The following is a 25,907-nucleotide window of genomic DNA, read 5'->3' on the forward strand; positions in this document are numbered from 1 at the left end:
ACATGTTGCTAGACACGATCTATGGATGTACATATGGATTTCGAGTTCCAGTTGTGTTTAAATCCATTTATTTAGGCCTTTAAAGTTTCTCATTGAAAAACTCTTCATGCCTTTTTTCTTCGATTCTTCATAGTTTTTCATTGTTTTGATCTAAAAACCGTTAGGTTTTGTTCGCAATCAAATTCCGATAATCTTCATGTTTTCATTTTTCTGATTATCTGATTTTTGTTGACGGTCACTTTTCCGGCGAACTTTCCGGCGTAGTTTTTTGAAGAATTGATCGGCCAGCGTTTGTGCGAAACGTAATTCTAAGCGTTTTGGTACCACTCTCAAGTCTTAACTCGAAGAAAACGAATGAGATATCACAAAAATAAGTTTTCCGGCGAGTTCTTGAATTTTCCGGCCGCCGTATGGTTATGTTGATCCAGCGAGTTCTTGAATAAAGTGAGGATATAGATGTATTATACAAATACAGATGCCCACGTTAGTTTTTTTAACGATGTGGCATGATGACGGGACACTTAACGGGTAACTAATGATGAAAACTAACGCATTACCTTTATTGGGAAATGTTTAGAAATGAAATTCTTTTAATAGACGAGATTTAAATAGGTTCCCCTTATTAGGAATTTTAAGTAAAAAAGTTATCTTTTTATGGATTTTTTCCTTTATTTTACACAGGAACATAGACTCTGAACCATGAATCATATTAATGATTTTAAACCTAACGTAATTCATATTTGAACCACATGTCATATCCATTTGTACATATCAATACTAAATTAAGAGTATCCAAACCACCAAAACATAAACCACCCACTTTTTTACCTGACAATTGTCTTCCAGTAAATCCATTACATTTCATTTTCTGAGTTCGACCCCCCTCCCTCCCTTACCTCTTCTACCAAAAAAATGAAGTTGTGATCTTTATCAATTGAAATAGAGAAAAATAATATATCCTAAATACTTTGAATTGTCGAGTTAGAATCCATCATTGACAACGCATTAGCATTGAATTTAGATTTTATTGTATAATAACTTTACAAAATTTATGAAATATAACTATGGATGGAGTCCTCACTGCAATTTGGTGAGTATTGTCTTATTTTCATTCCCAACTGTTCTTTAATAACATCTTAAGGGGGCTAGCAATCGAGTATGCCTCAGAGAATGAGAAACATATATTTTTCCATTTATTATTACCATTTGTTTACACAAGAACGCAGACTCAGAACCATGAATCACATTGATGATTTTAAACCTAACGTAATTCAGATTTTGAGCCACATGTCATATCCATTTGTACATATCAATGCTAAATTAAAGAGTATCCAGAGCACCAAAACCTAAATCACCAACTTTTTTACCTGACAATTGCCTTCTAGTAGATCCATTACATTTCACTTTCCTAGTTCGACCCCCTGTTCCCTTATCCCTTCCACCATATAAATGAAGTTGTGATATTTATCAATCGAAATAGAGAAAAATAATATATCATAAATACTTTGAATTACTGAGTTAGAATCTATCATAGACAACGCATTAGTATTGAGTTTAAATTTTTTTCTATAATAACTTTGTAAAATTTATGAAATATAACCATGGATGGAGTCCTCACTCCAATTTGGTGAATCTTGTCTTATTGTCACTCCCAACTGTTCTTTAATAACATCTTAAGGGGGTTAGCAATCAAGTGTGCCTCAGAGAATGAGAAACATATATTTGCCTATATATTATTACCATTTGTTTTACACAGGAATGTAGACTTAGAACCATGAATCACATTGATGATTTTAAACCTAACGTAATTCGGATTTTGAACCACATGTCATATCTATTTGTACATATCAATGCTAATTTAAGAGTACCTAGACCACCAAAACCTAAACCACCCACTTTTTTAGAATCCATCATAGACAACGCAGTAGTATTGAGTTTAGAATCCATCATAGACAACACATTAGTATTGAGTTTAAATTTTATTCTATAATAACTTTGCAAAATTTATGAAATATAACTATGGATGGAATCCCACTCCAATTTTGGTACAATGTAAACTTTTTTAAGGTATTTTTGTAATTTTGTTCCTACAAAATATTAACAAATAAAGAATATATACAAACATTGATTTTGTTGTCATAGGCCTCTTCTTTGAAAGTACATCACTTGGTTAGAAACATTATTTTTGAGATAAACCCGTCTATTGGTAGAGTAAAAATTTTAAGTTGTTTTTATTTTTAATAGAATAGAAAAAAAAAAGGTTGGAAAAAGGGTATTTTCTTCGTTTCGGTAAATATACAGTAAATTGAGAATATAGTTGTTTGTAAAAACGTTATATTTTTTTCAAATTCCTTTATAATAGTACTTACAATAGTCATGCATATTTAGAAGCTAAATTAAATATAAAGGGGGATTTTTTTGTATAGTTGTAAAAAGTATAAGTATTAATATTGTCATTTAATAAAGATGAAATAATTAAATTTGATCTAATGGTTCTAAATTAAAGATGAAATCCATCAAAGGGTTCTTGTATTATTGGGTAAAAAGTGTAAATTTGTGATGAAAAATCAAAATGTGTAAATTAAATATAAAGGAAGATTTTTTTGTATAGTTATAGAAAGTATAAGTATTAATATTGTCATTTAATAAAGATGAATTAATTAAATTTGATCTAATGGTTCTAAATCAAAGATGAAATCCAACAAAGGGTTTTTGTTTGTTTATGAATAAATTTAGCACCTTGTTATATATATATATATATATTGGTAGATAATAATAATAATAATAATAATAATAATAGTAGTAATAATAATAATAATAATAATAATAATAATGGCGTTCTCATCATCAAAAAAGAATGTTCACCGACCTCGTCTGACCGAAGATGAGATGAAAACACAAATAATAGCTGACATGAAAGAGGACACCCTCCTTCAACCTGACCTCTCTGGGGTCATGGGCTACCTTCCGAAGAAAAGGCGACAATGCGAGCAAAAGGTTGAGGCGATACAAGCACCACGGCGAAAGGTCTCAAAACACGAAGATACATATTCTTTGTTTCTACATGATGATGCCAAAAGGGTTAGCAGGGTGATTGATGATGTTTTTGAAGCCGGTCACACGTTGGGTGACCAATGCACTTAGGCCGAATCGTACCACGACAATTGCGGGGAAAACAAAACAACGGATGAAGTCAAATCTCCGCAACACGACAAGTGGTGGCTCGACGAACGCGCTTACCGTGGCATAGGAAAACTGTCAATAAAAGATGATGAAGATGAAGAGTAATCGTATCATTATTATGTCTTTCGTGTTTTTTTTCAAGTACTATATTTTATTTTTGTTTGATCAAATAATCGCAATATGGCTCAACCGGAGGTGTGAGTAGGGTTGTTGGTGTTATTCGGCGATTCCCTTACGGCCAAAGAGCCAGAGACCGCTTTACGCCGGGTGGTTTTATGTCTAAGTCGATTCGTTCGACTTAGGGTTTTGTTTGGGGTTTATTCGGAGGTCGAATAAACTATGAGTTAGGGTTTTTCTTGCATTATGCGTATTTTAGTGAGGTTTATAAGTCGATTTGTGTTCGACTTAGGGTTTAGGAATTCGATATGTTATGAGTGAGTATGAATGAATATGTCGTGAGGCTCATCCTCTATTTATATAGAGGGTAGATAACTTGAAGAGCAGGGTAAGAGAATTAGGGTAAATCTCTTCCTCCTTTGTAAATATCTTATTTCCTTCTTGAGGAGATTTGTGGTAATCTTGTTACCTAATTATGCCTGAGTATATCGGAGCTTGATATATATTTAATAGATTAATCATAGGAAAGATCTTCATCCGATCTCTATTGTATATCTCCTCGGAGCTCGGTATTTGTTACCTTCGGAGCTCCAGGATAGTCATATTAATCAGAGGTTAAGCTCCGTTAGGGGTTTACTTGTGCGAAGGTGACTTCGTACTCTTCTTCTGCTTCGGGGTATGGGTATATCATCAAGCCCCCAGTCTGATGGGAGATGCTATCTTTAGGATGTCGCATTAGACTCAACCGCTAATTCTTCTCCGTAGGCCACCCTTAACGGAGGCCACCCAAATAACTTGCGCTTATTGGGCCGACAATCATGGGATATGTATTGTATACGTATTCAACGGTTTTGAATTTAAGTAGTGGCTCCTGCAAAAATACGCTTATTCTTCACACATAAATACTTAAACAAAATAATAGAGATAATAACTTTTTCCGGCGGCCGCGATTTTTGACGAATTTCCTATCTCTTTCTCCATACGGCTGCTCTGTTACTCAAGGTACGTGACTTTAACTAGATTCATTTTGGTATTGTTTTGATCTGAATCCATCTTTCCTGAAACCCTAATGGCGAGAAATTCCCAATAATATGCACTTTTATAGATCCATTCTACCTTCTATTTATTTATCTGTTTCCAGCATATAGATCCTTTGTTTCTCCTCTTTTATCCTTTTTTCCTTTTCTCTTCTGATATGTATTTGGGATTTTTCTTGATTTGATAGTCCCTGTTGTTCCTGCTCCCCCTATATTGGTATTTTTAGGGTTATTCATTCCCGTACGTTATATTTTTGCAAGATGGCTTTCAAGCAAATGATAAACAGGCAATCATTTCTCGCTCAGTTGATTGTGAAGTCTGCGCCTACTGTTCATGCTTCAGGGTTAGGGACATCCGGTGGGGGTATCGATCTATAGGCTGGTGATCGAGTTGGGCTAGAGGTCATATGCCAGGCGGGTGAGGCCATTTCCCGTGAGGCTGTCTCAACCGGTCCTCCTGTTGTTGATGTTTCTGACTGCCCTTCCAGTGGGGAACAAGATGATAAACCCGGTGATGAACAGGGTACTGTTGCTGGACGCCTGATAAGTAGGAAGAAGACTTCCTCGAGGAGGTCCGGTGTCTCTTCCTCTAGAAAGAAGGCGAGGAAGTCTAAGGAGGCAGGGAGAGTTCAGGTAGCCTTCTATGCTTATGATGTTTTTAAAGTTTCTCCTTATAATGATCTTTCTCCCTTTTTTTTTTTTTTTTTTTTTTTTGTAGGTTTCAACCCTTTGACCCAAGCTCTTGACGGGTTGTCTTGCCACCATAGCCTTAGCTCTATCGCTCCCTTTGAATGGGCTACAAAACTGGCGAGTCTAAATGTTTCGCAGCTGTCCAAGTTTTTCAACCAATCGTTCGTCTGCACGGCGATTGTTGGTAGCGTGCTGGACTCGAGAATTCACGAGATCCCTGAAGAGAAGGGGCCATCAGCGCAACAGATTGAGGAACTGAAAGCAGAGAAACTATATTTGGAGTTTAAAGTTTCTGATTTGGAGGTTAGGCTGAGCGGGTTGAGTGCGGAACTTGAAGATGTTCGTGAGGGAGCCCACTCGAAGAAAGAGGAAGTTTTTCTGCTGAGAAAGGATTTGTCTGCAAAGGATGCGATACTTGTTAATGACCGTGCTGCCCTTGTTGAGCTGAGAGGAAAATATAGGCAGCTTATTACTGAAGTGATCCCGTATGTCTGCAAAGCATTTCTGAATGGGTCTGAGGTGGGTGCAAGGATTTCAAGTCTTTGCAATGCGAATAGGGTCGATGCCGAGTCGGAGCTTATCCGTGTTCTTGCTGCGGAAGGACGCATATCTCTTCATGGTTCTGAGCTTGTGCGGGATACAATAGGTCCTCTCAACAAAGCCATGAGTGATCTCGAGGATCTTCATTCTCAATATTTGTGTGCCCTATCTGCAGATCCTGATGCTTCTCCCTCTCAGCTGATGCAAATTCTCAATGTTTGAATTGTTAGACATTATGTCCAAACATTTTATTTGCTGGATTTTCTTTCCTCCTTTTCCTTAATTTGTATCTCCAATAATCTTTTGGATTTAAGCATTATTTATTTGGATTTATCTAATGGTATAAGCCTTTTCAAGATGCTGATCAGGCAAGAACGACATAATGCTTTTATTTTTATCGTGGCTAGGTTCGTTTTCGAGGACAGGAGGTCCCACGGATGGCGCCAATTTGTTTGATCAAATAATCGCACTATGGCTCAACCGGAGTGTGAGTGGGGTTGTTGGTGTTATTCGGCGATTCCCTTACAGTCAGAGGGTCGGGGACCGCTTTACGCCGGGTGGTTTTATGTCTAAGTCGATTCATTCGACTTAGAAATTTGTTTGGGGTTTATTAGGAGGTCGAATAAACTATGAGTTAGGGTTTTTCTTGCATGATGCGTCTTTGCGTGAGGTTTATAAGTCGATTTGTGTTCGACTTAGGGTTTAGGAATTCGATATTTTATGAGTGAGTATGAATGAATATGCCGTGAGGCTCCTCCTCTATTTATATAGAGGGTAGATAACTTGGAGAGGAGGGTAAGAGAATTAGGGTAAATCTCTTCCTCCTTTGTAAATATCTTGTTTCCTTCTTGAGGAGATTTGTGGTAATCTTGTTACCTAATTATGCCTGAGTATATCGGAGCTTGATATATATTGAATAGATTAATCATAGGAAAGATCTTCATCCGATCTCTATTGTATATCTCCTCGGAGCTCGGTATTTGTTACCTTCGAAGCTCCGGGATAGTCATATTAATCGGGAGGCTAAGCTCCGTTACGGGTTTACTTGTGCGAAGGTGACTTCGTACTCTGCTTCTGCTTCGGGTACGAAGCTAAAGCTCCGTATGGGTATATTATCAATTTTCAAGTAATGTAACGTGTTTTAATTATAATAAAATGTGTTTGTTTAACTTTGTGAAAAAAGAAAAAAAGAAATATTAAAAGGATGGATGAATAGTGGAAGAAGTAGGGAAGAAGTGGTAGTATAAGGAGGGGAGTGTTCTTGGGGTGTTCTTAGAGGGAGAAAGTTGATAAATAGTGGAAGAAGTTGGTAGTATAAGGAGAGACCTTAGTATGCATGATAGAGCATTTGGAAGTTTTGCAATGATGAAGTATTCTCAACGACCAAATCGCATGACACTTGTCTTTTTGATTTTATAGTTACTCATTTGTGTCTATTGTATGGAAATAAAAATAGGAAAACTTTGATTCGGTTGGGAAGAGTGGTTAGCTAATCTCCTCAAAGCTTTGTATTTAAACTTTTATTGACCTTCTTATAAACAAAAACTTTGTTATTCTTTGTAAAATGTTCTGTTGTTTAAAAAATAAAATTATATCAGAATTTTTATGTTTGATGTTAAAAAACTGAAAATAAAAATTTTGTTAAAAAAATTAAAAGATAGAATTTTCCAAGGGGTGAAAATGAAAATATGTATGTAGTGGTGCCTAACTTGTACCATCAAAGTTGCATAAATTAGTGCTTTTTAGGGGTGTTTGGTCATGGTATTCATGGAATTGATCTAATTTTCTCCCTTTATATTATTTGGTTGGACAAAATGTTAGAATGAGAATTTTCAAAACTTTCCTCCCGGTTCTTTAAAATACAGAATTCATAACTCCTTTATTATACCTATAGAAAGTTTTCGATTCCAATGAAATTGAACATTTAACAAAAAAAAACCCTTTAAAAGTACAAACCCAGCCTAATCCTCTATATTTCGGCAACAACCATCTTGTTCATTATTGTACCCCCACACCGACACAACCTCCTTACATCGCCTAGGCAACCGCTAGTGATTGGAACGCATTCCAACCACCCGTTTTATGTAACCATCTTGCCACCGATCTTGTTGTGCCGCTATTCAGCCACTAACCTTCCTACCATGGCAGCCACCGTGTACTGTCATTGCAGCTACCGCTGGTACTTAACTACTTAGAACCACCATCGTTCACCAACTTTATTTTTGTTTTCTTTTTTCCATTTATCTTGATTAATAGGTTTCAATTAATTTTGAAATGGATAATTAAAATTAAAATAAAACAAATAAGAAAGTAAAAATGGAATTTGGGTAGAAGGGCATCGAACACGCTGATGTTAGTGTGTGAAAAGAAAGAAGATAAGAAATTGAATAGATAATATTTTGGGGCAAGGTGATGACCGATTTCAATTAGCAAGCAGCTCCTCTTTACAAGAAGTGAGGCAGCGAAGCAGAAGGGAACTAAGATTAGATGGAAGAAGAATCCCGAATAAGAAAGTAACCAACCGATCATGTGTTTCTGTAGATATTGATTATTATCATTATTATTACATGTTTTATAAGATAATTATATTAGATTCGTGTATACAATAACATGTCATTTTTAATCAATTACATTCCGAAAATTAGCCCCTTACACTATTACGTGTTTTATAAAATATTTATATTAGATTCAAAAGGTTGTGTTTTAAAACCTATACATCAATATAAGATATGTTATATTCAAATTTTATATATAATGTTGTTATCAATAATTTTATTAATTAATGTGTTTTTTAATTGAATCTAATGTGTTTTTTAGTATTGATACATATAATGACGTGGCAATCAATAAATTGAGATTTAAGTGTGAGAGCTAATGATAAAAGTAGTAGTTTAATTAGTATGCTAAGTCAATGTATTACTGACATGACACTAGTACCTAGCAAGTTAAAAGATGGTCTAAAGTGGGGTGATAAAGGAACCAGTACCAAGTTGTCGTTACTAGGCCCCACAAACATGACTAATTAAATACAGTGTGGCATTGTGGCTCCCAATACTCTATATTTACCTTTGAATGAGGGCCGAGAGATGGAAATTGTACCATAATCGATATTTATCACATCAATGGAATGGCGGTCAGTCTTGGGTTTCCATTCTTTAGCTTATTCTCACTGCATCAGCAAACGGAAGAAACGAATTGGGAAAAGTATGAAATGACGAAAGTGCATTTCCCTTGGGTTCATCTTCATGACAACACAAACTTTCAAGGAAGAAAAGAGGATATATCGTATATGGGGGACTGGATATAATCTAGAAACATAATTACAGTATGTGCAAAATACATGAATGATGAAAAATCACATATGTATGCATAAAACACTTTTAACATCACAATACACCAAAAAACATAAAAGCTTAAAGTAACTATCCCACCGTCATAGTCATCATTTCCATTCCTGACTTTTATTGTCGCATACCAAACACAACATTATTGGTAAATTGAACATATTAAAATTACCATTATTAAAGCTCAGAAAACTCATTAGGCATAGCTTCCCAATATAAACTCGGTTTCCAATCAGCTTCCATTATGACTTTCAATATCTCTTCTGCTACAATTTTGTTCCCGATAGATGATAAATGTATCACATCTCTGTCAATCGGAACATAATTAGTCAATCGTAGTAAAATTAGTTAAGAGCCAGTAAATAATGCATTTTGTGGCAGCTTCCCAAAAAAACAACATTTTTCCACTCGTATACTAAAAGTGATAACAAATTCTAAATGCAATATTAGCATTGAATATTTTCATGTACACTAGGTACATTAGTATAAGCATGAAAACAATTAGGGTACCATGCTCTTTTCAACAATTATCCCTTTCACAAAGCAACCAAATAGTTTGTCAAAACAAAGATGATAGGACATAACTAAAGAGGATTCGAAGCTAAAAGTATAATAAAATTATATGAGGCTAATGTTTGGTTGTTTTCCTTAGCCCATGAGGTAAACCCATCAAATAGGCCCATATCCAAGAGTCCTTTGACTCTTGTTGACTCTTGAACTTAGGGCATCTATAGATGCAAGTATGGGCAGCAACTATTACAAGAAATAACAATAATAGAAGAATGTGAGAGATTAAAAGAGAGAAAAGTTGCAAATCCCGTTTTTCACCTACAGCAGCTCAGAAAACCTTCGATTCCCGGAGATTAAACCGTTGGATTGTTCTGATTTTTGGACAGCAGCTTCACAACATCTGGGCCAACATATCTGACCGTCGAATTCGTCTCTGGTGGTCTCAAACTAGTTTTATAGTAGTTGGAACAGAGGGCAGTAAATTGGTGATGTTATTCTTCTTTTGTCTTTAGTTTTGTTTCCATATATCTTGATGCTTTATTCCAAGTATATGATGATTGTTGTATGCCTCTAGTATATCTAGGGAAGGTCTGATTGTATTTCTATTATTGGTGATAGTAGAATTTAAGCGGCCTAAGGGTCTCGTGGTTTTTTACTCTCACCTTGAGAGGTTTTCCAAGCTAAAAGTTCTTGTATTTGTGTGTGCTATTTTTTGTTGAACTTGTTACCATTAGGGGCTGATTTTGATTGCATTTAGGGTTCCCTATTTGTTAGTTTTCTCATAGGTTCACACGGGTTGGGAAAGGTTGCCAAACGAAGGGGTTATTTCCGCATTTGTGTTTACCGTTGTGGTCTTGTTTCCCATCAGAGTGGTATTAGAGCCAAGTTGCTTATTTGTGAATCAAAACTTGTTTGAAAGATGGAATCTAATTCAAGTAGGATAATTTTATGGAATGGTTCGAACTATCATGTTTGGAAGACAAAAATTGAAGATAATTATATGTGAAAGATTATTACTTACCCGTATTTGCTACAGATAAACCTGAGAATAAAATAGATGCAGAGTGGGAGATTTTGCATAGACAGGTTTGTGGATATATTAGGCAGTGGGTAGAGAATAATGTTTTGAATCATATTATTGAGGAGAAACATGCTCGTACTTTGTGGAAGAAGCTTGAAGAGTTGTATGCTCGGAAAATAGGGAACAATAAGTTGTTCTTGACTAAGCAGTTGCTGAAGTTAGAGTACAGAGATGGCACTCCTATTACAGATCATTTAAATGCATTTTAGGGTATTGTGAATCAGCTTTCTGGAATAGGCATCAAGTTTGATGATGAGATTCTGGGTTTGTGGTTACTTGGTACATTACCGGATTCCTGGGAGACTTTTAGGACATCTTTGTCCAACTCTGCAAAAGATGGTAATATCACCATGGAATTGACTAAGAGCAGTGTTATGAATGAAGAGACGACAAGAAAGTCACAGGGTCACTGAAAGGCGGGGGAGAAGTCAAAGTAGAGGTCCGAGTAACAGGGGTAATCAACGTGGTACCAGCAGTTCTAGTTCCAATTCTAGTAAAGGAAAGTTTGCTGATGTTGAGTGCTACCATTGTGGTAGAAAAGGGAACAAAGAAAGAGAACAAAAAGGCTAACTGCAGTAATCAAAACAACAATCGGAAGAAAGATGCCGGTGGTAATGGTAATACAGAGGTTAATTCTATCACTCATGAGTTCTTTGTTGGTTGTGATTATGATATGGTTAATGTTGCTCACGATGACTCGAGTTGGATTTCTGATAGTGGTGCTACGTGTCATGTTGCAACACGTAGAGAGTTTTATTCATCATATACTCCGGGTGATTTTGGAGTTGTTAGGATGGGTAATACTGGATTATCTAAAATCGTTGGTATTGGAGATATTTGTTTGAAGTTTGATACTGGGATGGAGCTGGTTTCGCGTAATGTAAAACATGTCCCGGATATGAGACTTAATGCGATCTCTACAGGGTTGCTTGATGATGATGGCTACTACAACGATTTTGGTAATGGTAAATGGAAATTAACTCTTGGTTCACTGATTGTGAGGAGAGGTGAGAAAGTCTCAAAGTTATATGTGACACACCCGAAGATCTCCTATAGCATTGTTAATGCTGTGGAGAATGTTGACATGTCCGAATTGTGGCATAGGAGACTTGGCCACATGAGTGAAAAGGGGCTGTCTATTCTTTCAAAGAAGAATGTGTTATCCGGGGTTCATGATGTTAGCTTAGGTAAGTGTTCTAATTGTTTGGCAGGGAGGCATACTAGAGTTGCTTTCAAGAAGCATTCTCCTTTTCGAATGGAGAAAATACTTGATTTGGTTCATTCCGATGTTTGTGGGCCCATGAAGACTAGGTCTCTTGGCGGTTGCAATTACTTTGTTACATTCATCGATGATCATTCTAGGAAGGTATGGGTTTATACCTTGAAGACCAAAGATCAAGTGTTAAGTGTGTTTAAGCAATTTCATGCCTCAGTTGAAAGAGAAACTGGGATGAAGCTTAAATGTTTTCGAACCGACAATGGCATTGAATACATTGGGCCTTTTGATGCTTATCGTATAGAGTAGGGTATTCGACACCAAAAGACTCCTCCAAAGACACCGCATTTGAATGGCTTAGCAGAGCGGATGAACAGAATATTGGTTGAGAGAGTTAAATATTTGCTTTCACATGCAGGGTTGCCTGCATCTTTCTGGGGAGAAGCTTTGAACACCGCAGTCCATGTTATTAATTTAACCCATTGTGTTCCTTTGAATTTTGATGTTCCTAACAGGGTTTGGAGCGGCAAAGATGTTTCTTATAGTCACTTGTGGGTCTTTGGATGCAAGGCATTTGTGCACATTCCCAAAGATGAAAGGTCAAAGCTTGATGTGAAGTCTAAGCCATGTGTATTCCTCGGTTATGGTTATGAAGACGAGTTTGGGTACAAGTTGTATGATCCTATTTCAAAGAAACTCGTACGAAGCCGAGATGTTGTATTTGCTGAATTTCAGATTTTCAAAGATGTTGAGAAAATAGAGACAGTTCCTCAACATAGTGATATTCCTGCTGATTTGGATCCAGTTCCTCCACAACATGTTGATTCACAGGTTGGAGATGATTTTCAGAATGACAACCAACAGGGTGCTGATGATATTGATGCTCAAGAGCAAGATGATGAAGATGTTCATCCAGAGTTACCATACCAGATATGCCACCATTTGTTCCACTCATGCGGTCTAACAGAGACCGTCATCCTTCCACCCGATATTCTACTGATGAGTATGTTTTACTCACTGATGGGGGAGAGCCTGAATGTTATGCAGAGGCTATGGAAGATGATCATAGAAAGGAGTGGGTTGAAGCCATGCAAAATGAGATGAGTTCCTTGCATGATAATCATACTTATGAGTTGGTGAAGTTTTCTAAAGGCAAGAAAGTTCTGAAGAACAAATGGGTTTATAAAGTGAAGACAGACGAGAACTCTTCCAGACCCAGGTACAAAGCTAGGTTGGTTGTTAAGGGATTCAGTCAGAGAAAGGGTATCGATTTTGATGAGATTTTCTCCTAGTCGTGAAGATCTATTCGAGTGGTTCTTGGTTTGGCAACTAGTCTTGATCTTGAGGTTGAACAAATGGATGTCAAGACTGCTTTCCTTCATGGTGACTTGGATAAGGAAATCTAAATGGAGCAACCTGAAGGGTTTCAGGTTATGGGCACAAAGGATTATGTGTGTAGACTTCAGAAAAGTCTATATAGGTTGAAGCAAGCACCAAGACAGTGGTACAAGAAATTTGAGTCGGTTATGGGGGAGCAAGGCTACCGAAAGACGACTTCAGACCATTGTGTTTTCTTTCAAAGATTTGGTGATGATGATTTCATCATATTGTTGCTTTATGTTGATGACATGCTAATTGTTGGTAAGAACATTGGAAGAATTGCCCAGTTGAAGCGAGATTTGAGCAAGTCTTTTGCTATGAAAGACTTGGGGCCATCAAGTCAAATCCTTGGTATTCGGATTACTCGTGATAGAGGTGCCAGGAAGATACATATGTCACAGGAGCAATACATTGAAAAGGTGCTTCGCAGGTTCAACATGGAAGATGCTAAAGTGGTTAGTTCCCCTCTTACTACCAACTTTAAGCTAACAAATGCAGATTGCTCTTCTTCGAATGAGGATGTTGAAGAGATGGATATAGTTCCATATGCCTCAACTGTTGGTAGCTTGATGTATGCTATGGTATGCACTAGGCCTGATTTAGCTCATGTAGTTGGTGTTGTTAGTAGGTTTATGTCAAATCCGAGTAAGAAGCATTGGGAAGCAGTTAAATGGATTTTCATATATCTACGGGGTTCCTCTAAGTTGGGTATTACACTTGGAGATGAGAAGCCGATGCTGGTTGGTTACACATATTCAGATATGGCCGGTAACAAGGATAACATGAGGTGTACTTTGGGTTATTCGATGACATTTGCTGGTGGGGCTGTTTCATGGCAGTCAAGATTGCAAAAGTGTGTTGACTTGTCTACAACAGAGGCTGAGTATATGGCAGCAACAGAAGCGTGTAAAGAAATTTTGTGGTTGTAAAGGTTTCTGCAGGAGCTTGGCTTCAAGCAACAGCGCTACGTGGTTCTTTGTGATAATCAAAGTGCTATTCACCTTGCTAAGAATTCTATGTTTCATAAGCGAACAAAACATATTGATGTGAGGTATCATTGGATCAGAGATTGTCTTGAAGATGGTTTGTTTGAACTTGATAAAGTTCATACCGATGATAATGGCTCCGATACGTTGACCGAGCCGTTGGCAAAGGATAAGCTCAAGTTTTGTTGCTCGATCGCCAGGATGGCGAACTCTTCCTCATGATCAGGAAAAGGGAGAGATTTGTCGGGTTGTTTTCCTTAGCCCATGTTTTGGTAGCCGGGATGGCGAACTCTTCAAATAGGCCCATATCCAAGAGTCCTTTGACTCTTGTGGACTCTTGAACTTAGGGCATCTATAGATGCAAGTATGGGAAGCCACTATTACAAGAAAGAACAATAATAGAAGAGTGTAAGAGATCAAAAGAGAGAAAAGTTGCAAATCCATTTTTCACCTACAGCAGCTCTAGAAACCTTCGATTCCTAGAGATTGAACCGTTGGATTGTTCTGATTTTTGGACAGAAGCTTCACAGCATCTAGGCCAACATATCTGACGGTCGAATTCGTCTCAGGTGGTCTCAAACTAGTTTTATAGCAGCTGGAACAGAGGGCAATAAATTGGTGATGTTATTCCTCTTTTGTCTTTAGTTTTGTTTCCATACATCTTGATGGTTTATTCCAAGTGTATGATGATTGTTGTATGCCTCTAGTATATCTAGGGAAGGTCTGATTGTATTTCTACTATTGGTGATAGTGGATTTTAAGTGGCCTAAGGGTCCTGTGGTTTTTTACTCTCACCTTGAGAGGTTTTCCACGCTAAAAGATCTTGTGTTTTTGTGTGCTATTGTTTGTTGAACTTGTTACCATTAGGGGCTGATTTTGATTGCATTTAGGGTTCCCTATTTGTTAGTTTCCTCATAGGTTCACACAGGTTGGGAAAGGTTGTCAAACGAAAGGTTATTTCCGCATTTGTGTTTACCGTTGTGGCCTTGTTTCCCATCAGCTAATTTCTATAATATAATCAACTATATGGAAGGCATATATACTCACATTAAGCATGTTGTTTGCCAGTCACTATGCTTCATAATTGCAGTACAAAGGTTAATAGCCTTAATCCCCATCTCGTGACACATTTCTACACAAGCTTGTGCGTACTTTTGGGACATTTCATTTGTTCCCTGATAAATAGATCTGCAAGTGTGATAAAAAAAATACTAAGAATCAGAAACAAAAAATCTGAAGAAAACTACTACAAAAAGAACTTAGGTCAGCAATAATTACTCTGCATTAATTTTAGCCTCATTCACGGGAGGAGCAGAAAGAAAAATTATGCGTGTCTTCTCTGAAAGACTCTGGTAACAGGTACAATTTGTAGTGTCACTTAAGGCAGGTAGTCTATTTAAAAACTTGTATATCCAGTCTACATGACTTTGACTGACATGATCAATCAAGTTTAAGGTCTTTAGAAAACAAACGATACGTACTCAGGAAAAGGTACATGAGGTAAACATACATGAGTTTATTACTTGATCACGTTGGGTATATATAATTTTTATAGGTAAAACATACCTTGAGATACATAGCGATTTTCCTCATATTTTCAACATACTCAGGCAAAGGTACATGAGGACTTTGGCCATCTGGACGAGGATCCGTCGCGTCGTTACCTCCAAAATAAACTATCACCAGAGATGGTTGCACTACCTCATTCTTAAATAGACATTTTGGAAGTGAATACACAAATTGGAAAAAATATTGTCTCACTTAACGTATATAAAGTAAACAGGATACTTGTAATTAGTGTCGGCTTAAGATTTTTAGAGGCTTTAAGCAAGAACCTATTTTGGGGGCGCCCTAGTTGATTAGCATATAGATTAAAGTAAATAAAAAAGCGAAAACAAAGGTAGCTCGACTTATGTTATTGAACTAATAATAATGAAAGGATGTAGATGTTGATGCAAAAACCAACGTGTTACTATAATACAAATTATATATTTGTACTTATCTCATAGTCCAAACATTAAGTCGTGTATAAAAAAATATTGAGGCCTTAGACTTCCAGGGACTCAAAGCAATCACTTAGTCTCATAATACTGTTGAGTCACCTATGCATGTAAATATATATCTTATAGGGACTAGAAAGAACTTTCACATATTCACTTAGAAGTTGGTAACTATATGACCCGGAAATTTTAATAGGATACAAAAAGTGAAAATTATATTTGGAAAAACTTGATCGAGAACTGCTATGCCTTTTCTAGAGTTCCAACCACCATATCCTCGCAAAATCATGTCTGCCGACACCATTTACATGTGAACAAACAATCCATCTATTATCATGAGGGATTTCAAGAGGTTATAGTAGAGACATTACTTTAGTGGTGTGATACGCAGATATATATAAAATGGAATAATCGACGATTTATAGGAGGGTACAGTTCGTGATATATATAAAGCTAAATAAAACCCCTGCTGAGAAAGTAGGCTCATATAATTTGTTTTGAAGACGAGGAAAATATAAAGCCAAAGAAGCCTGAAATAAAGATGATGAGACTTAAATTCATTAATAAATCTTCGGGATGGATGGGTTGGGTAACTGGTACCATTTATTTTTGCCAGGCCTAAAGCCTGGTCAAAGCATTATGTTTTGTTTACACTGTTTTGTTTTTATTTGTTGGATTGCAGGATATACGCGAGTATTCTGTTCATAGTCCACTTACAACCAAGCGTGGTGTTTGTGAGATTATATATGCTTTAGTATGAAAGGTATTTTTTTTTGCTTTAGTAGAGCTGGAGAAATGGATGGGTCGTGTAATAAGTGAACATAGCTAATGAAGAAATTAAGTGAACAATCCATGAATTAAGTCAACAATCCATGTTGCTGTTGGAACGAAGATTCGGATGGAGGAAGAGTTTGGGTGGTTTTACAAAGCCAGTGCTTGGCTGATTTTTTGGTTCTCAAGTATAATTGATATTTACAAGTTGTTTTCAATTGTCAAACATGCAATTTATATCTGTTGTTAACTTAATAAATCGTATATACTTAAAATTCAGGTTCAAAGTTAGAGTGCAAGATAGCACCAACAGTGTATCTCTTTTATTGTCTTTGAATAGGTAGATAACTAATGCTTAGAAGCAGATTTAATAGTTATATACTATACACAAATGGTACTAGGAAAATTGTCAATATTTGAATATTTGGTTTGACTTTTTGAGAATCTGGTATAAGGAATTTTCAACAAGTAGTCAAATTACAAAAACAGGATTAATAGAAACTACAAATAATAATAATAATAATAATAATAATAATAATAATAGAGACTATAGATGCTGTTGATTTACCCAAGGAAAAACTTATTAATACAATAATGGATAGATCACAATTTTGGTTTCACTTTTTAAAATTTTAGTAACATACATAATGTAAGACAAATCGTGTATAGATCACAATTTTGCAGAACTTACCGTTTCATAAGTTAGAAGTTATTTGATTAACGATTTTATTAAACTTACCCGTGTCCTACACGGGCTAAAAATCTAGTATATCTTATAGGGACTAGAAAGAATTTTCACATATTCACCTAGAAGTTGGTAATTATATGACCTGGAAATTTTAATAGGATACAAAATAATGAAAATTACTTTTGGAAAAACTTGATCGAGTACTGCCATGCCTTTTCTGGAGTTCCAACCACCATATCCTCGCAAAATTATGTCTGCCTACACCAGTTACATATGAACAAACAATCCATCTATTATCAATTTTTCAATAAATAATCGATTAGCTAGATTGCATTTTCATATGTTAGAGATAAAAATAGTGTTGATTTATTAATTTCTAAGAGTGGAAAAAGGATTAGTATAAAAAGGCTCCAATGTAACAAGGGGTTGGGTATTATAAAACAATTATTTGAGTAAAACAAATAAGATAAGATCTTGACCCTTAAATCATAGTTAAATTGATGTACGAGGATTCACGAATTAATTGATGCGCCCATCACACATTTAAAGAAGACTTGAAACCTTTTTCCCATATAATAAGTGTAATTTACATAGATGGTATTTGTGGTTTGTTTAATATTACATGTTTCATACCCCACATACTAGACACATGCAGGGGGCTACTTAACGATATAACTAACGCTCGTCAATGCGAGGTATGATCCGAGTACGAATTTGTAAACTTCGATTTTGGAGGAGATCAGTAAGTTAACCAAACCACATATACCACCTCAGTAATTTACTTAAGAAAACACTCGTTTACAAAAGCTATAAAAGGTTCTTAAAATAGAATTTAAAATTTTGTTGGGAAAAAAAACCATTTAGCCCAAAACATTAATTAGCTCTATCCTAGCCACGACCCAACTTCAATCATATTTGTCAAATATTTCTCTATAAGTGTTAAATACTTATAAATAACAAATGCTAAGTGATATCCTCTAATAAATATTCTAATAATCTTTTAGAAAACTTTAGAAATAAAATAAGATAAAATGTCACCAGCCTTTTGGATGTTACTTTTGATATTCGAGCAACTAAGTTGATATAAATTAAAAAGAAAGTTTTATTCTAGACATACAAAGAAAACAATACAAACCTTAAGCGAGTAATTGTCAGCAAGAATGGAACCCCAGCCTTCCTCACGAAAGCTACATTTAACAATTGAGGAACCAAACAACACGAACTGTGGCCTTCTTGGTCCGACCATTTTCTCTCTTTCCTTAAAAGTGATTTCTCCTGGTGCTTCTCTTTATTATGTATGACAACAAACACTCGTGTAAATTACCGTAAATTATATTATCGATGAAGGTTGATAAGCCGTCATTATCAAAATTAAAAGAAAAATATAAACAAAGATAAGATCGTGATTCATACATGTGCAACAAAATCAAAAAAATAGTATTGAATCATTTTTTTAGTCAGACAAGGAGCGAGGTTTGTCATTTTAAAACGAAGTCTTCACTTAACGAAAATGATCGATGTAGTGTGTTCTTCGTGAAATTTTTTTATTATATTTTTAACCAAAACTTATCCACGTACATAATTTCTTAAGCTGGGGTGGAAGATGAGTTCGTTGAACTATCATCGTGACACTAATAATATTAGGGGTGAGTATGGGTCGGTTTGGGTCGGTTTTTAGCTAAAACCGAAACCCGAATCGATCCATTCAGTTTTTAAAAAACCAAAACCAATGGATTCGGTTTTTATTTGGTTCGGTTTTTCGGTTTGGTTTTGGATCGGTTTCGGTTTTTGTTCGGTTTTTTTTTATTTTTGTTTTTTGTTTATGATGTTATAAAATTAGTTTTCAATTGTTAACAAAAAAAACTATGGTATAGAAACTAAAATATAGAGATGTTTTTTTTAACTAATTATTTTTGTAGGTGTCAAAATTGATATAACTTTTATAAAACGAATTGATTTTATTGTATGTTTTCATCTAAAACATACAATTTATATAGATTTGTACACTAAAAATAGAAAAAAGTTTAAATATATTAACATATTTACATATTTACAAATTATAAGTAATAAATATATATGTAATATGATATACATATAAAATATATTAAGATATAATGGGTTCGGTTCGGTTAGGTTTTTGATCGGTTTTTTGACATATGAAACCGAAATCCGAACCGATCCGTTCGGTTTTTGGAAAACAAAAACCAATCCAATGGATTTCACTCGGTTTTTGGTTTTTTCGGTTCGGTTTTGTCGGTCTTTTTCGGTTTTTGGTTTTCTGGTTCGGTTTTTGCTCACCCCTAAATAATATCACCTGGTTGACATAATTAGCAAGTATAGCGAGTTTATTTGCAAAAATGGGTCAAATATTGAAATCCTTTGCAACAATGAGGTATAGTTTCAATTTATTTTGCAAAAATGGTTACATATATGAAACTAGGGCCCACTAAAACTTAGACCATTTTTAAAGGGAAAGTGAGGTGAAGACTATAGGTGAAAGGAGATAATAGATAAGTGAATTGTTAAGGCACATAGGTAATAGGAGAAGGTGAAGAGGGGATAGGTGAATGGTTTAGCCTAGGTGAAAGGATAAATGTAGTCCACTTTAATTTATCTATATTATTTGTGTTATTTTATTCTATTTTGATGGGCTACTTTGTGAGATATAAAATAAAAGTGGGGACTAAATGATAGGTGAATGGTTAAAGGGAAAAGTAGAAAGTGAAAGAAATGAGAAGGTGATGCTGAGGTGACATGAAAAAGTGTAGGTGAAAGAGTGAACGGTTACGAATAGTCTTACAGATTGTTCAATGCATCCCATTCTTTTCCGTTTACGAGAAAGGTATCTGTGTAATACGGTAGCGGGTAATGGTGGCCTTAACCTAAAAAAAAGGGTAAGTATTAGTAAAGGGTAATGTAGGTATTTTATGGTGTGAGTTATAAGGATAGTTATAAAAATTAGATATTTTCATCATTTTAAAGGCAAAATGTTTAAGGGAAAAAAAAGGAAGATTTGCTTTATAAGGTACTAGCACGGTATCCGTAGAATACGACAGTATTCAGGGCGGTGATGGTGTGATGGTGGGGGACGACTGTTGGTGGTAGAGACGGCGTCGAGTGGTGTTGATAACTGATGTAAAGTAATTGATATAACGGATTAATGTAGATATTTTAAAAGATAAATAACTATCATAGTTTAGACATTTTCTCCATGTAACTTTCAACATTAGTTATTCTTTTTATAATATAATATAGATATAGCTAGATAAATTTGTATATCAAATTTTTTCAACATCTATCTATCCATAATTAATTATAAACGAGCATGATGCCTTCACATTGTCGCGGCGAAGACAGTGACAATGATGTGGTGGTGTCGACGGATGGTGACAGCGGTGGCGACCATTGGTGGCAGCAAACACGTCAAGTGGTGCAGTTATTTGATATTAAGATATTTGATTTAAAAAATAGTGAATATCCTTTAAAAGATAATGAAATAATTGTGCAAGTTAATTTATTAAGGGTAAAAGAGTAATTTTATATGTCCAAAAAATCTTAACTTTTCAACATGGGGCTATAATTTTTATATAGTAGTATAGATTTTTTAAACAAATTTTGTGTATAATTTCTAGAAAAATCATACAAGTGGTTTATACTATAAAAATAAAGTATTAAACAATGATTGTGACATTTATTTTGCTCGTAACTAATACGAGTAACATATAAACAAACATACTATATGAATATATGATCACTGACATTTCAGTGTACTAACTCATAATCATATAAACAAAGGTTATAAATAGTTAATTTTACTTTTAAGGTATAATTATATTGAAAAACATATATAAATACATACAAATTTGACTTAAAGGTATTAACGATATAGCTGAGAATTTTTCATGATTTAGAGTGTCTAATTTTAAATTATGCTTTTTTTTAATGAGATTTTAATTAATGATTTTTTTATCTGTTAATGAAAATTTCATATATGACATTGCTAAGCTTTAAAATTTCATATATAATCAATTAAATTTTGAAATATCAAAAATGCCCATATGGTTAAGTTTAATCAAAATAAAACATTAAAATTCTTTAAAACTATATATAAGATTTTCAATTTATCATTAAACCCTTTTTTTTAATCCCTAACAATTATACCTCAATCTCTTTTCGGAATTCTTTTGAGTGTTATTGATCTATGACCATTGTTTACATCTCTTTCGTATCTTAAAATTGACATTGAATAGCATATCAAAAATGATAGCAGAAATGATATTCAAGTAAAAAAAAAACTTTCGTGTTCTTTCAATTCAGATTTCATGGAAAGTTCCTAAATTGTCAGTTAAAAGAGTAAACAATCATCCCAAAAACAAAATGGTGATACTATTGTACACAGTATATATATGTGAATAGTGATCCTTTGTTTTTTTGCTTTTAAGAATTCAGTCAAGAAAAAAAAGCCTAATCTAAAAGTGTACCTATATTGTAGTTCCTCAAATATATTGGAAGGAGTCAAACGTTTCCCAAAAATTTACTAAGGGTATGTTTGATAATACATAATGATTTAGCATTGAATGATTTTGAAATCTGAATGGTTCAAAAATTCTGAATGAATTTGATCCTGAATGAAAATATATGTTTGATACTTGTTCTAAATGGATAATCTGAATAATTAAAATGACTTTTCTAACCTTCTTCTAGATCATATGTTGTAAAAAGATTATCAATTAATCACAAGCATAACGTCATTTTGTAACAAAGACATAAACAAAACTTAAATATTAAAATAGATTATGATAATATCAAAATATATTATGATAAAATTAAGCTCTTGAAGAATAGATTAATTTTTTTTCTTAAAGAATAATAATATATACGAAGTAATATATTAACTTCAGTGCCGACAATTCTGTTAAACCTTGTTGTTTCAATTTCGGGAGGAATAAGCTCACATATCACGATTTCCTTTTAATAGATCTCTTTGCAAACTATATAGTTTGATAAAATACCATGAAACTAATTCTTGCTACTATACCCACTTGGCCACTTGCCAAAGAATACGGGAGTGATGTGTATAAATTTTATCACAAATACAGTAATAGATCTGGATATTTTTATTTTGCAAGAGTGATATATATTACAGTGATATTATTATTAATATTATTATTATTATCAAAACAATAGATCGATCTGGAGATTCTTCTTTTAAAGAGAGATTGTATCTTGTAAAAGCAGAAGTATTAATGAATATTTGTAGTGTGTAAAGAAGAAAAGGGCGTGAGGATGAAAGAGAGGAGGAGGGGATTTGGGGAAAAGTTTGTTGCTGGATGGTTAAGAAAGACTTTGAAGGTGGGATGGTTCAGCATCATTTGGATTTTCGTTCAGCATGGTTTCTTATTCAGGTGGGCAAACCAAACACTCTGAGTGCTGAACGATTCAGCACTCAGTGCTGAATGGTGCCATTCAGTTGCAATCAAACACACCCTAAGATGACATTGCCTACGACATCGACATTTCCAATATCAATATATGATTTGCAATTCAAAATAAAATATGAGAGATTTACACTCATGAGAAAGTTAATTAGAGATTAAGAAAGAAGGACATAATTGTAAATTGTAAATATTATATATAGTTTCCAGAATTTTAATGTTTTATTTTAATTAAATTTAATCATTTCGGCATATTTGATATATTTCAAGTTTAATAATGATTTTTTTGATATTTCAAATTTTAATTTGGCATATGTGATATTTCAAAACTTAACAATGGGCATATATGAAATTATCCCTTAATCTTCAATGGGCTTTCTAAATTTATGAACTTTAAGAAAAGAAAATTGAATGCAGCTATTAATTTGATGTATTAAAAGGGTAATGGAAGAAACCGTAGCCCCAGTACCATAATTTGATGGTGATGATCGTTTGAAAACTAAAACTTTCGTGAAAACTTAGAAAACTGGCAAAAACATACTATGATATGAATTTAATACAATGTGTTTTTAATTTTATTTTTTTTTGGTAAACAAATTGTGTTAATTTCATATCACAGTGTGTTGGAACAATTTTCTGATTTTAAGGCTATCAAAAACAAACACATGATCATAGTGTGTTTCAGCCAGTTTCTAGTTTTCTCAGAAATTTTAGTTTTCAAATGAACATTTCACTAATTTGATAGTATCAAATTTGTTATATGAAATTTTGAAACTGATACATAAATTTTTACATAGTCATGCCTTCAGCCAGTTTAGTTGGGGGTTTCTCCTCCTACTAAGTATTGAGGATGGAGGGTTTCTTTACCGCGAAGTCAGATAAGACATGTAAGCTAAATCCCCTTTTGGGAGCAAATGATCCACAACTTTGAAAAAAAAAAGTTATATATAATTAAAGTTTAAAAAAATTATGAATACAATTTAATTATCTATACTCTCTTATAAATAAAACTATAGGGGTAGTGTTAGAAGTTTAAAACTTTTGGGAAATGAAAAATTACCAACTTACCCTTCCCCTTAAAACAAAACACAAATATCCCTATCATGGTTGTCGAATCCTATATGATATGCCGACTCGTTTTTCTAATTTTTGACTCGTGAATCGTATCGTGACTCATATCGTAAGATACACCATAATAAGAAATATAGATCCAAAAATATATAATATGGCATACAAAACATTGATTCATCATTCAAGTACATTTGCTATGATATCACTTGTTCGCTAACTATGAGTTGATCATGGGTTTACAAGTCACCCCTTTAGATGTGTAGTGAAGTATTAAAAATACACACATGGAATTCAATGCAATATAGCTAACGATCTAGTAATAAAGCAAATATCAAAAGATCATAAACTAAACTAAGGGATCATAAACTAAACGTTGGGGTTAAAATGGTCATCATCTTCATCTAAAACCACGGTTGTCTCATGTAGCCCGACTTCATCTCCCTCATCATGAGCTTCATTATCATCATCTATATCAAGAGTAGGTGATTTTCCTTTGTTCTTGTCAACTCGCACTTTGTTAAGGTCCCTTGATCCTCTTTTCCTTTGTTCTTACTAGTTCCTTCATCCTCTTTGAAACATTCATGAATATCCATTCATGAGATATCTCCCGGGAGACAAGGATCCTCCTGCTCGGTTACCCATTCATCATCCGAGTCCATGTTCGACAAACATTCATGAATATCTATCCATGGGATTCCCTATTATCTTTTTCTCTGCCAAAACAACATACACACCTTTTTTTCTGTCAATAATCACCGCCGTCATCCATCATCACCAACACCTCGACCATTGTCGTCCATGATATCCGCTATAACTAGTGAGTACCATGCTCATTGTAATAACAAAATAACGGGGTTTGTTGATTAATCTGTAAGTTTTAGTGGGTCCGAGTTTCGTATTTTGTCAGGTGTAGTCCATTTTTACAAAATAGATTGAAACTACCCCATTTTTGCAGAGGATTTCAATACCCAATTTTGCAAAAAATCCAAGTATAGCATAAAAATATAAAATTCACTATAAGTAAAAATGTAATGACCTACTCAACATAGAAAATTATAGTTAATTATCTATAATCCTTTATAAAATATATTGAATTCTTTTATTTTAGAAAATTCACCAACTTTTTATACCTAAAATACTCATATTTTTTAATTTTAATTCTCCTATACACATAATCTATATTTTTATATTATCAAATTAAAAAAAAAAAACTCTCTCTTTAAATGTTACATGAGGAAATTATCTAAAATAACATATGATTAAATTACAACACTCATATTTTAAAATATCTTTGTTAACCTTTTGAATCAATTACTTTTACATCAATTATTTACACCACTTGACGCCGTCTCCACCACCAATACTCGCTCTCACCACCACACCATCGCCGCCACGACCACCGTCGCATTGCGCGGGTACCGTGCTAGTTTATTATTATGACTAGGATTTTCTAACATTTGACCTTTTTATTTGACGTTGCAATCTAGCACTTTATTATTAACAATTTTTATACGTGGAGGTAGTAAAACAGGTGAATTGGGTAACAAGTCAAGATAGTATTTCCATTTCCTACTAAAGGAGCTTAAGTGATGATCTCACTTAAGGCTCATGTGTCAGCTTCTAAGCCTGTCCACATCAGAAAATACACATAAAATACATAATTGATTATGTCATCTATGTGTTTTTAGTATAAATATAAGGTATATGTATATTTGGTGGGCCTTTTGTGTAAGAGATAGTTTCTTTGAGAAGCTTAGACTACTTTCTTCTCAAAGAAGCTTTTATGTCTATTGATAAAAAAAAATCAGATTCAAAATTTTCTCTCTCTCGAATCTGATGAGCTCTTAGATCTACTTTC

The 25,907-nt window shown here is 34.4% G+C and overlaps 1 protein-coding gene across 1 annotated transcript; it reads right to left on the minus strand.

The window, feature by feature from the left end:
• Positions 1-9,088: 9,088 nt before the first annotated feature.
• LOC122591689 (GDSL esterase/lipase CPRD49-like) lies at positions 9,089-18,789 on the minus strand. The gene is made up of 6 exons (XM_043763939.1): positions 18,679-18,789; positions 17,724-17,801; positions 15,651-15,791; positions 15,363-15,433; positions 15,132-15,272; positions 9,089-9,218 (listed from the first exon to the last, which is right to left on the minus strand). The coding sequence occupies exons 1-6, from the start codon at positions 18,787-18,789 to the stop codon at positions 9,089-9,091; spliced, it is 672 nt and encodes a 223-aa protein (XP_043619874.1).
• Positions 18,790-25,907: the final 7,118 nt, after the last annotated feature.

Source organism: Erigeron canadensis, chromosome 3 (assembly GCF_010389155.1).
Source record: "Erigeron canadensis isolate Cc75 chromosome 3, C_canadensis_v1, whole genome shotgun sequence".
In the NCBI taxonomy this organism is placed as follows: Eukaryota; Viridiplantae; Streptophyta; class Magnoliopsida; order Asterales; family Asteraceae; genus Erigeron; species Erigeron canadensis.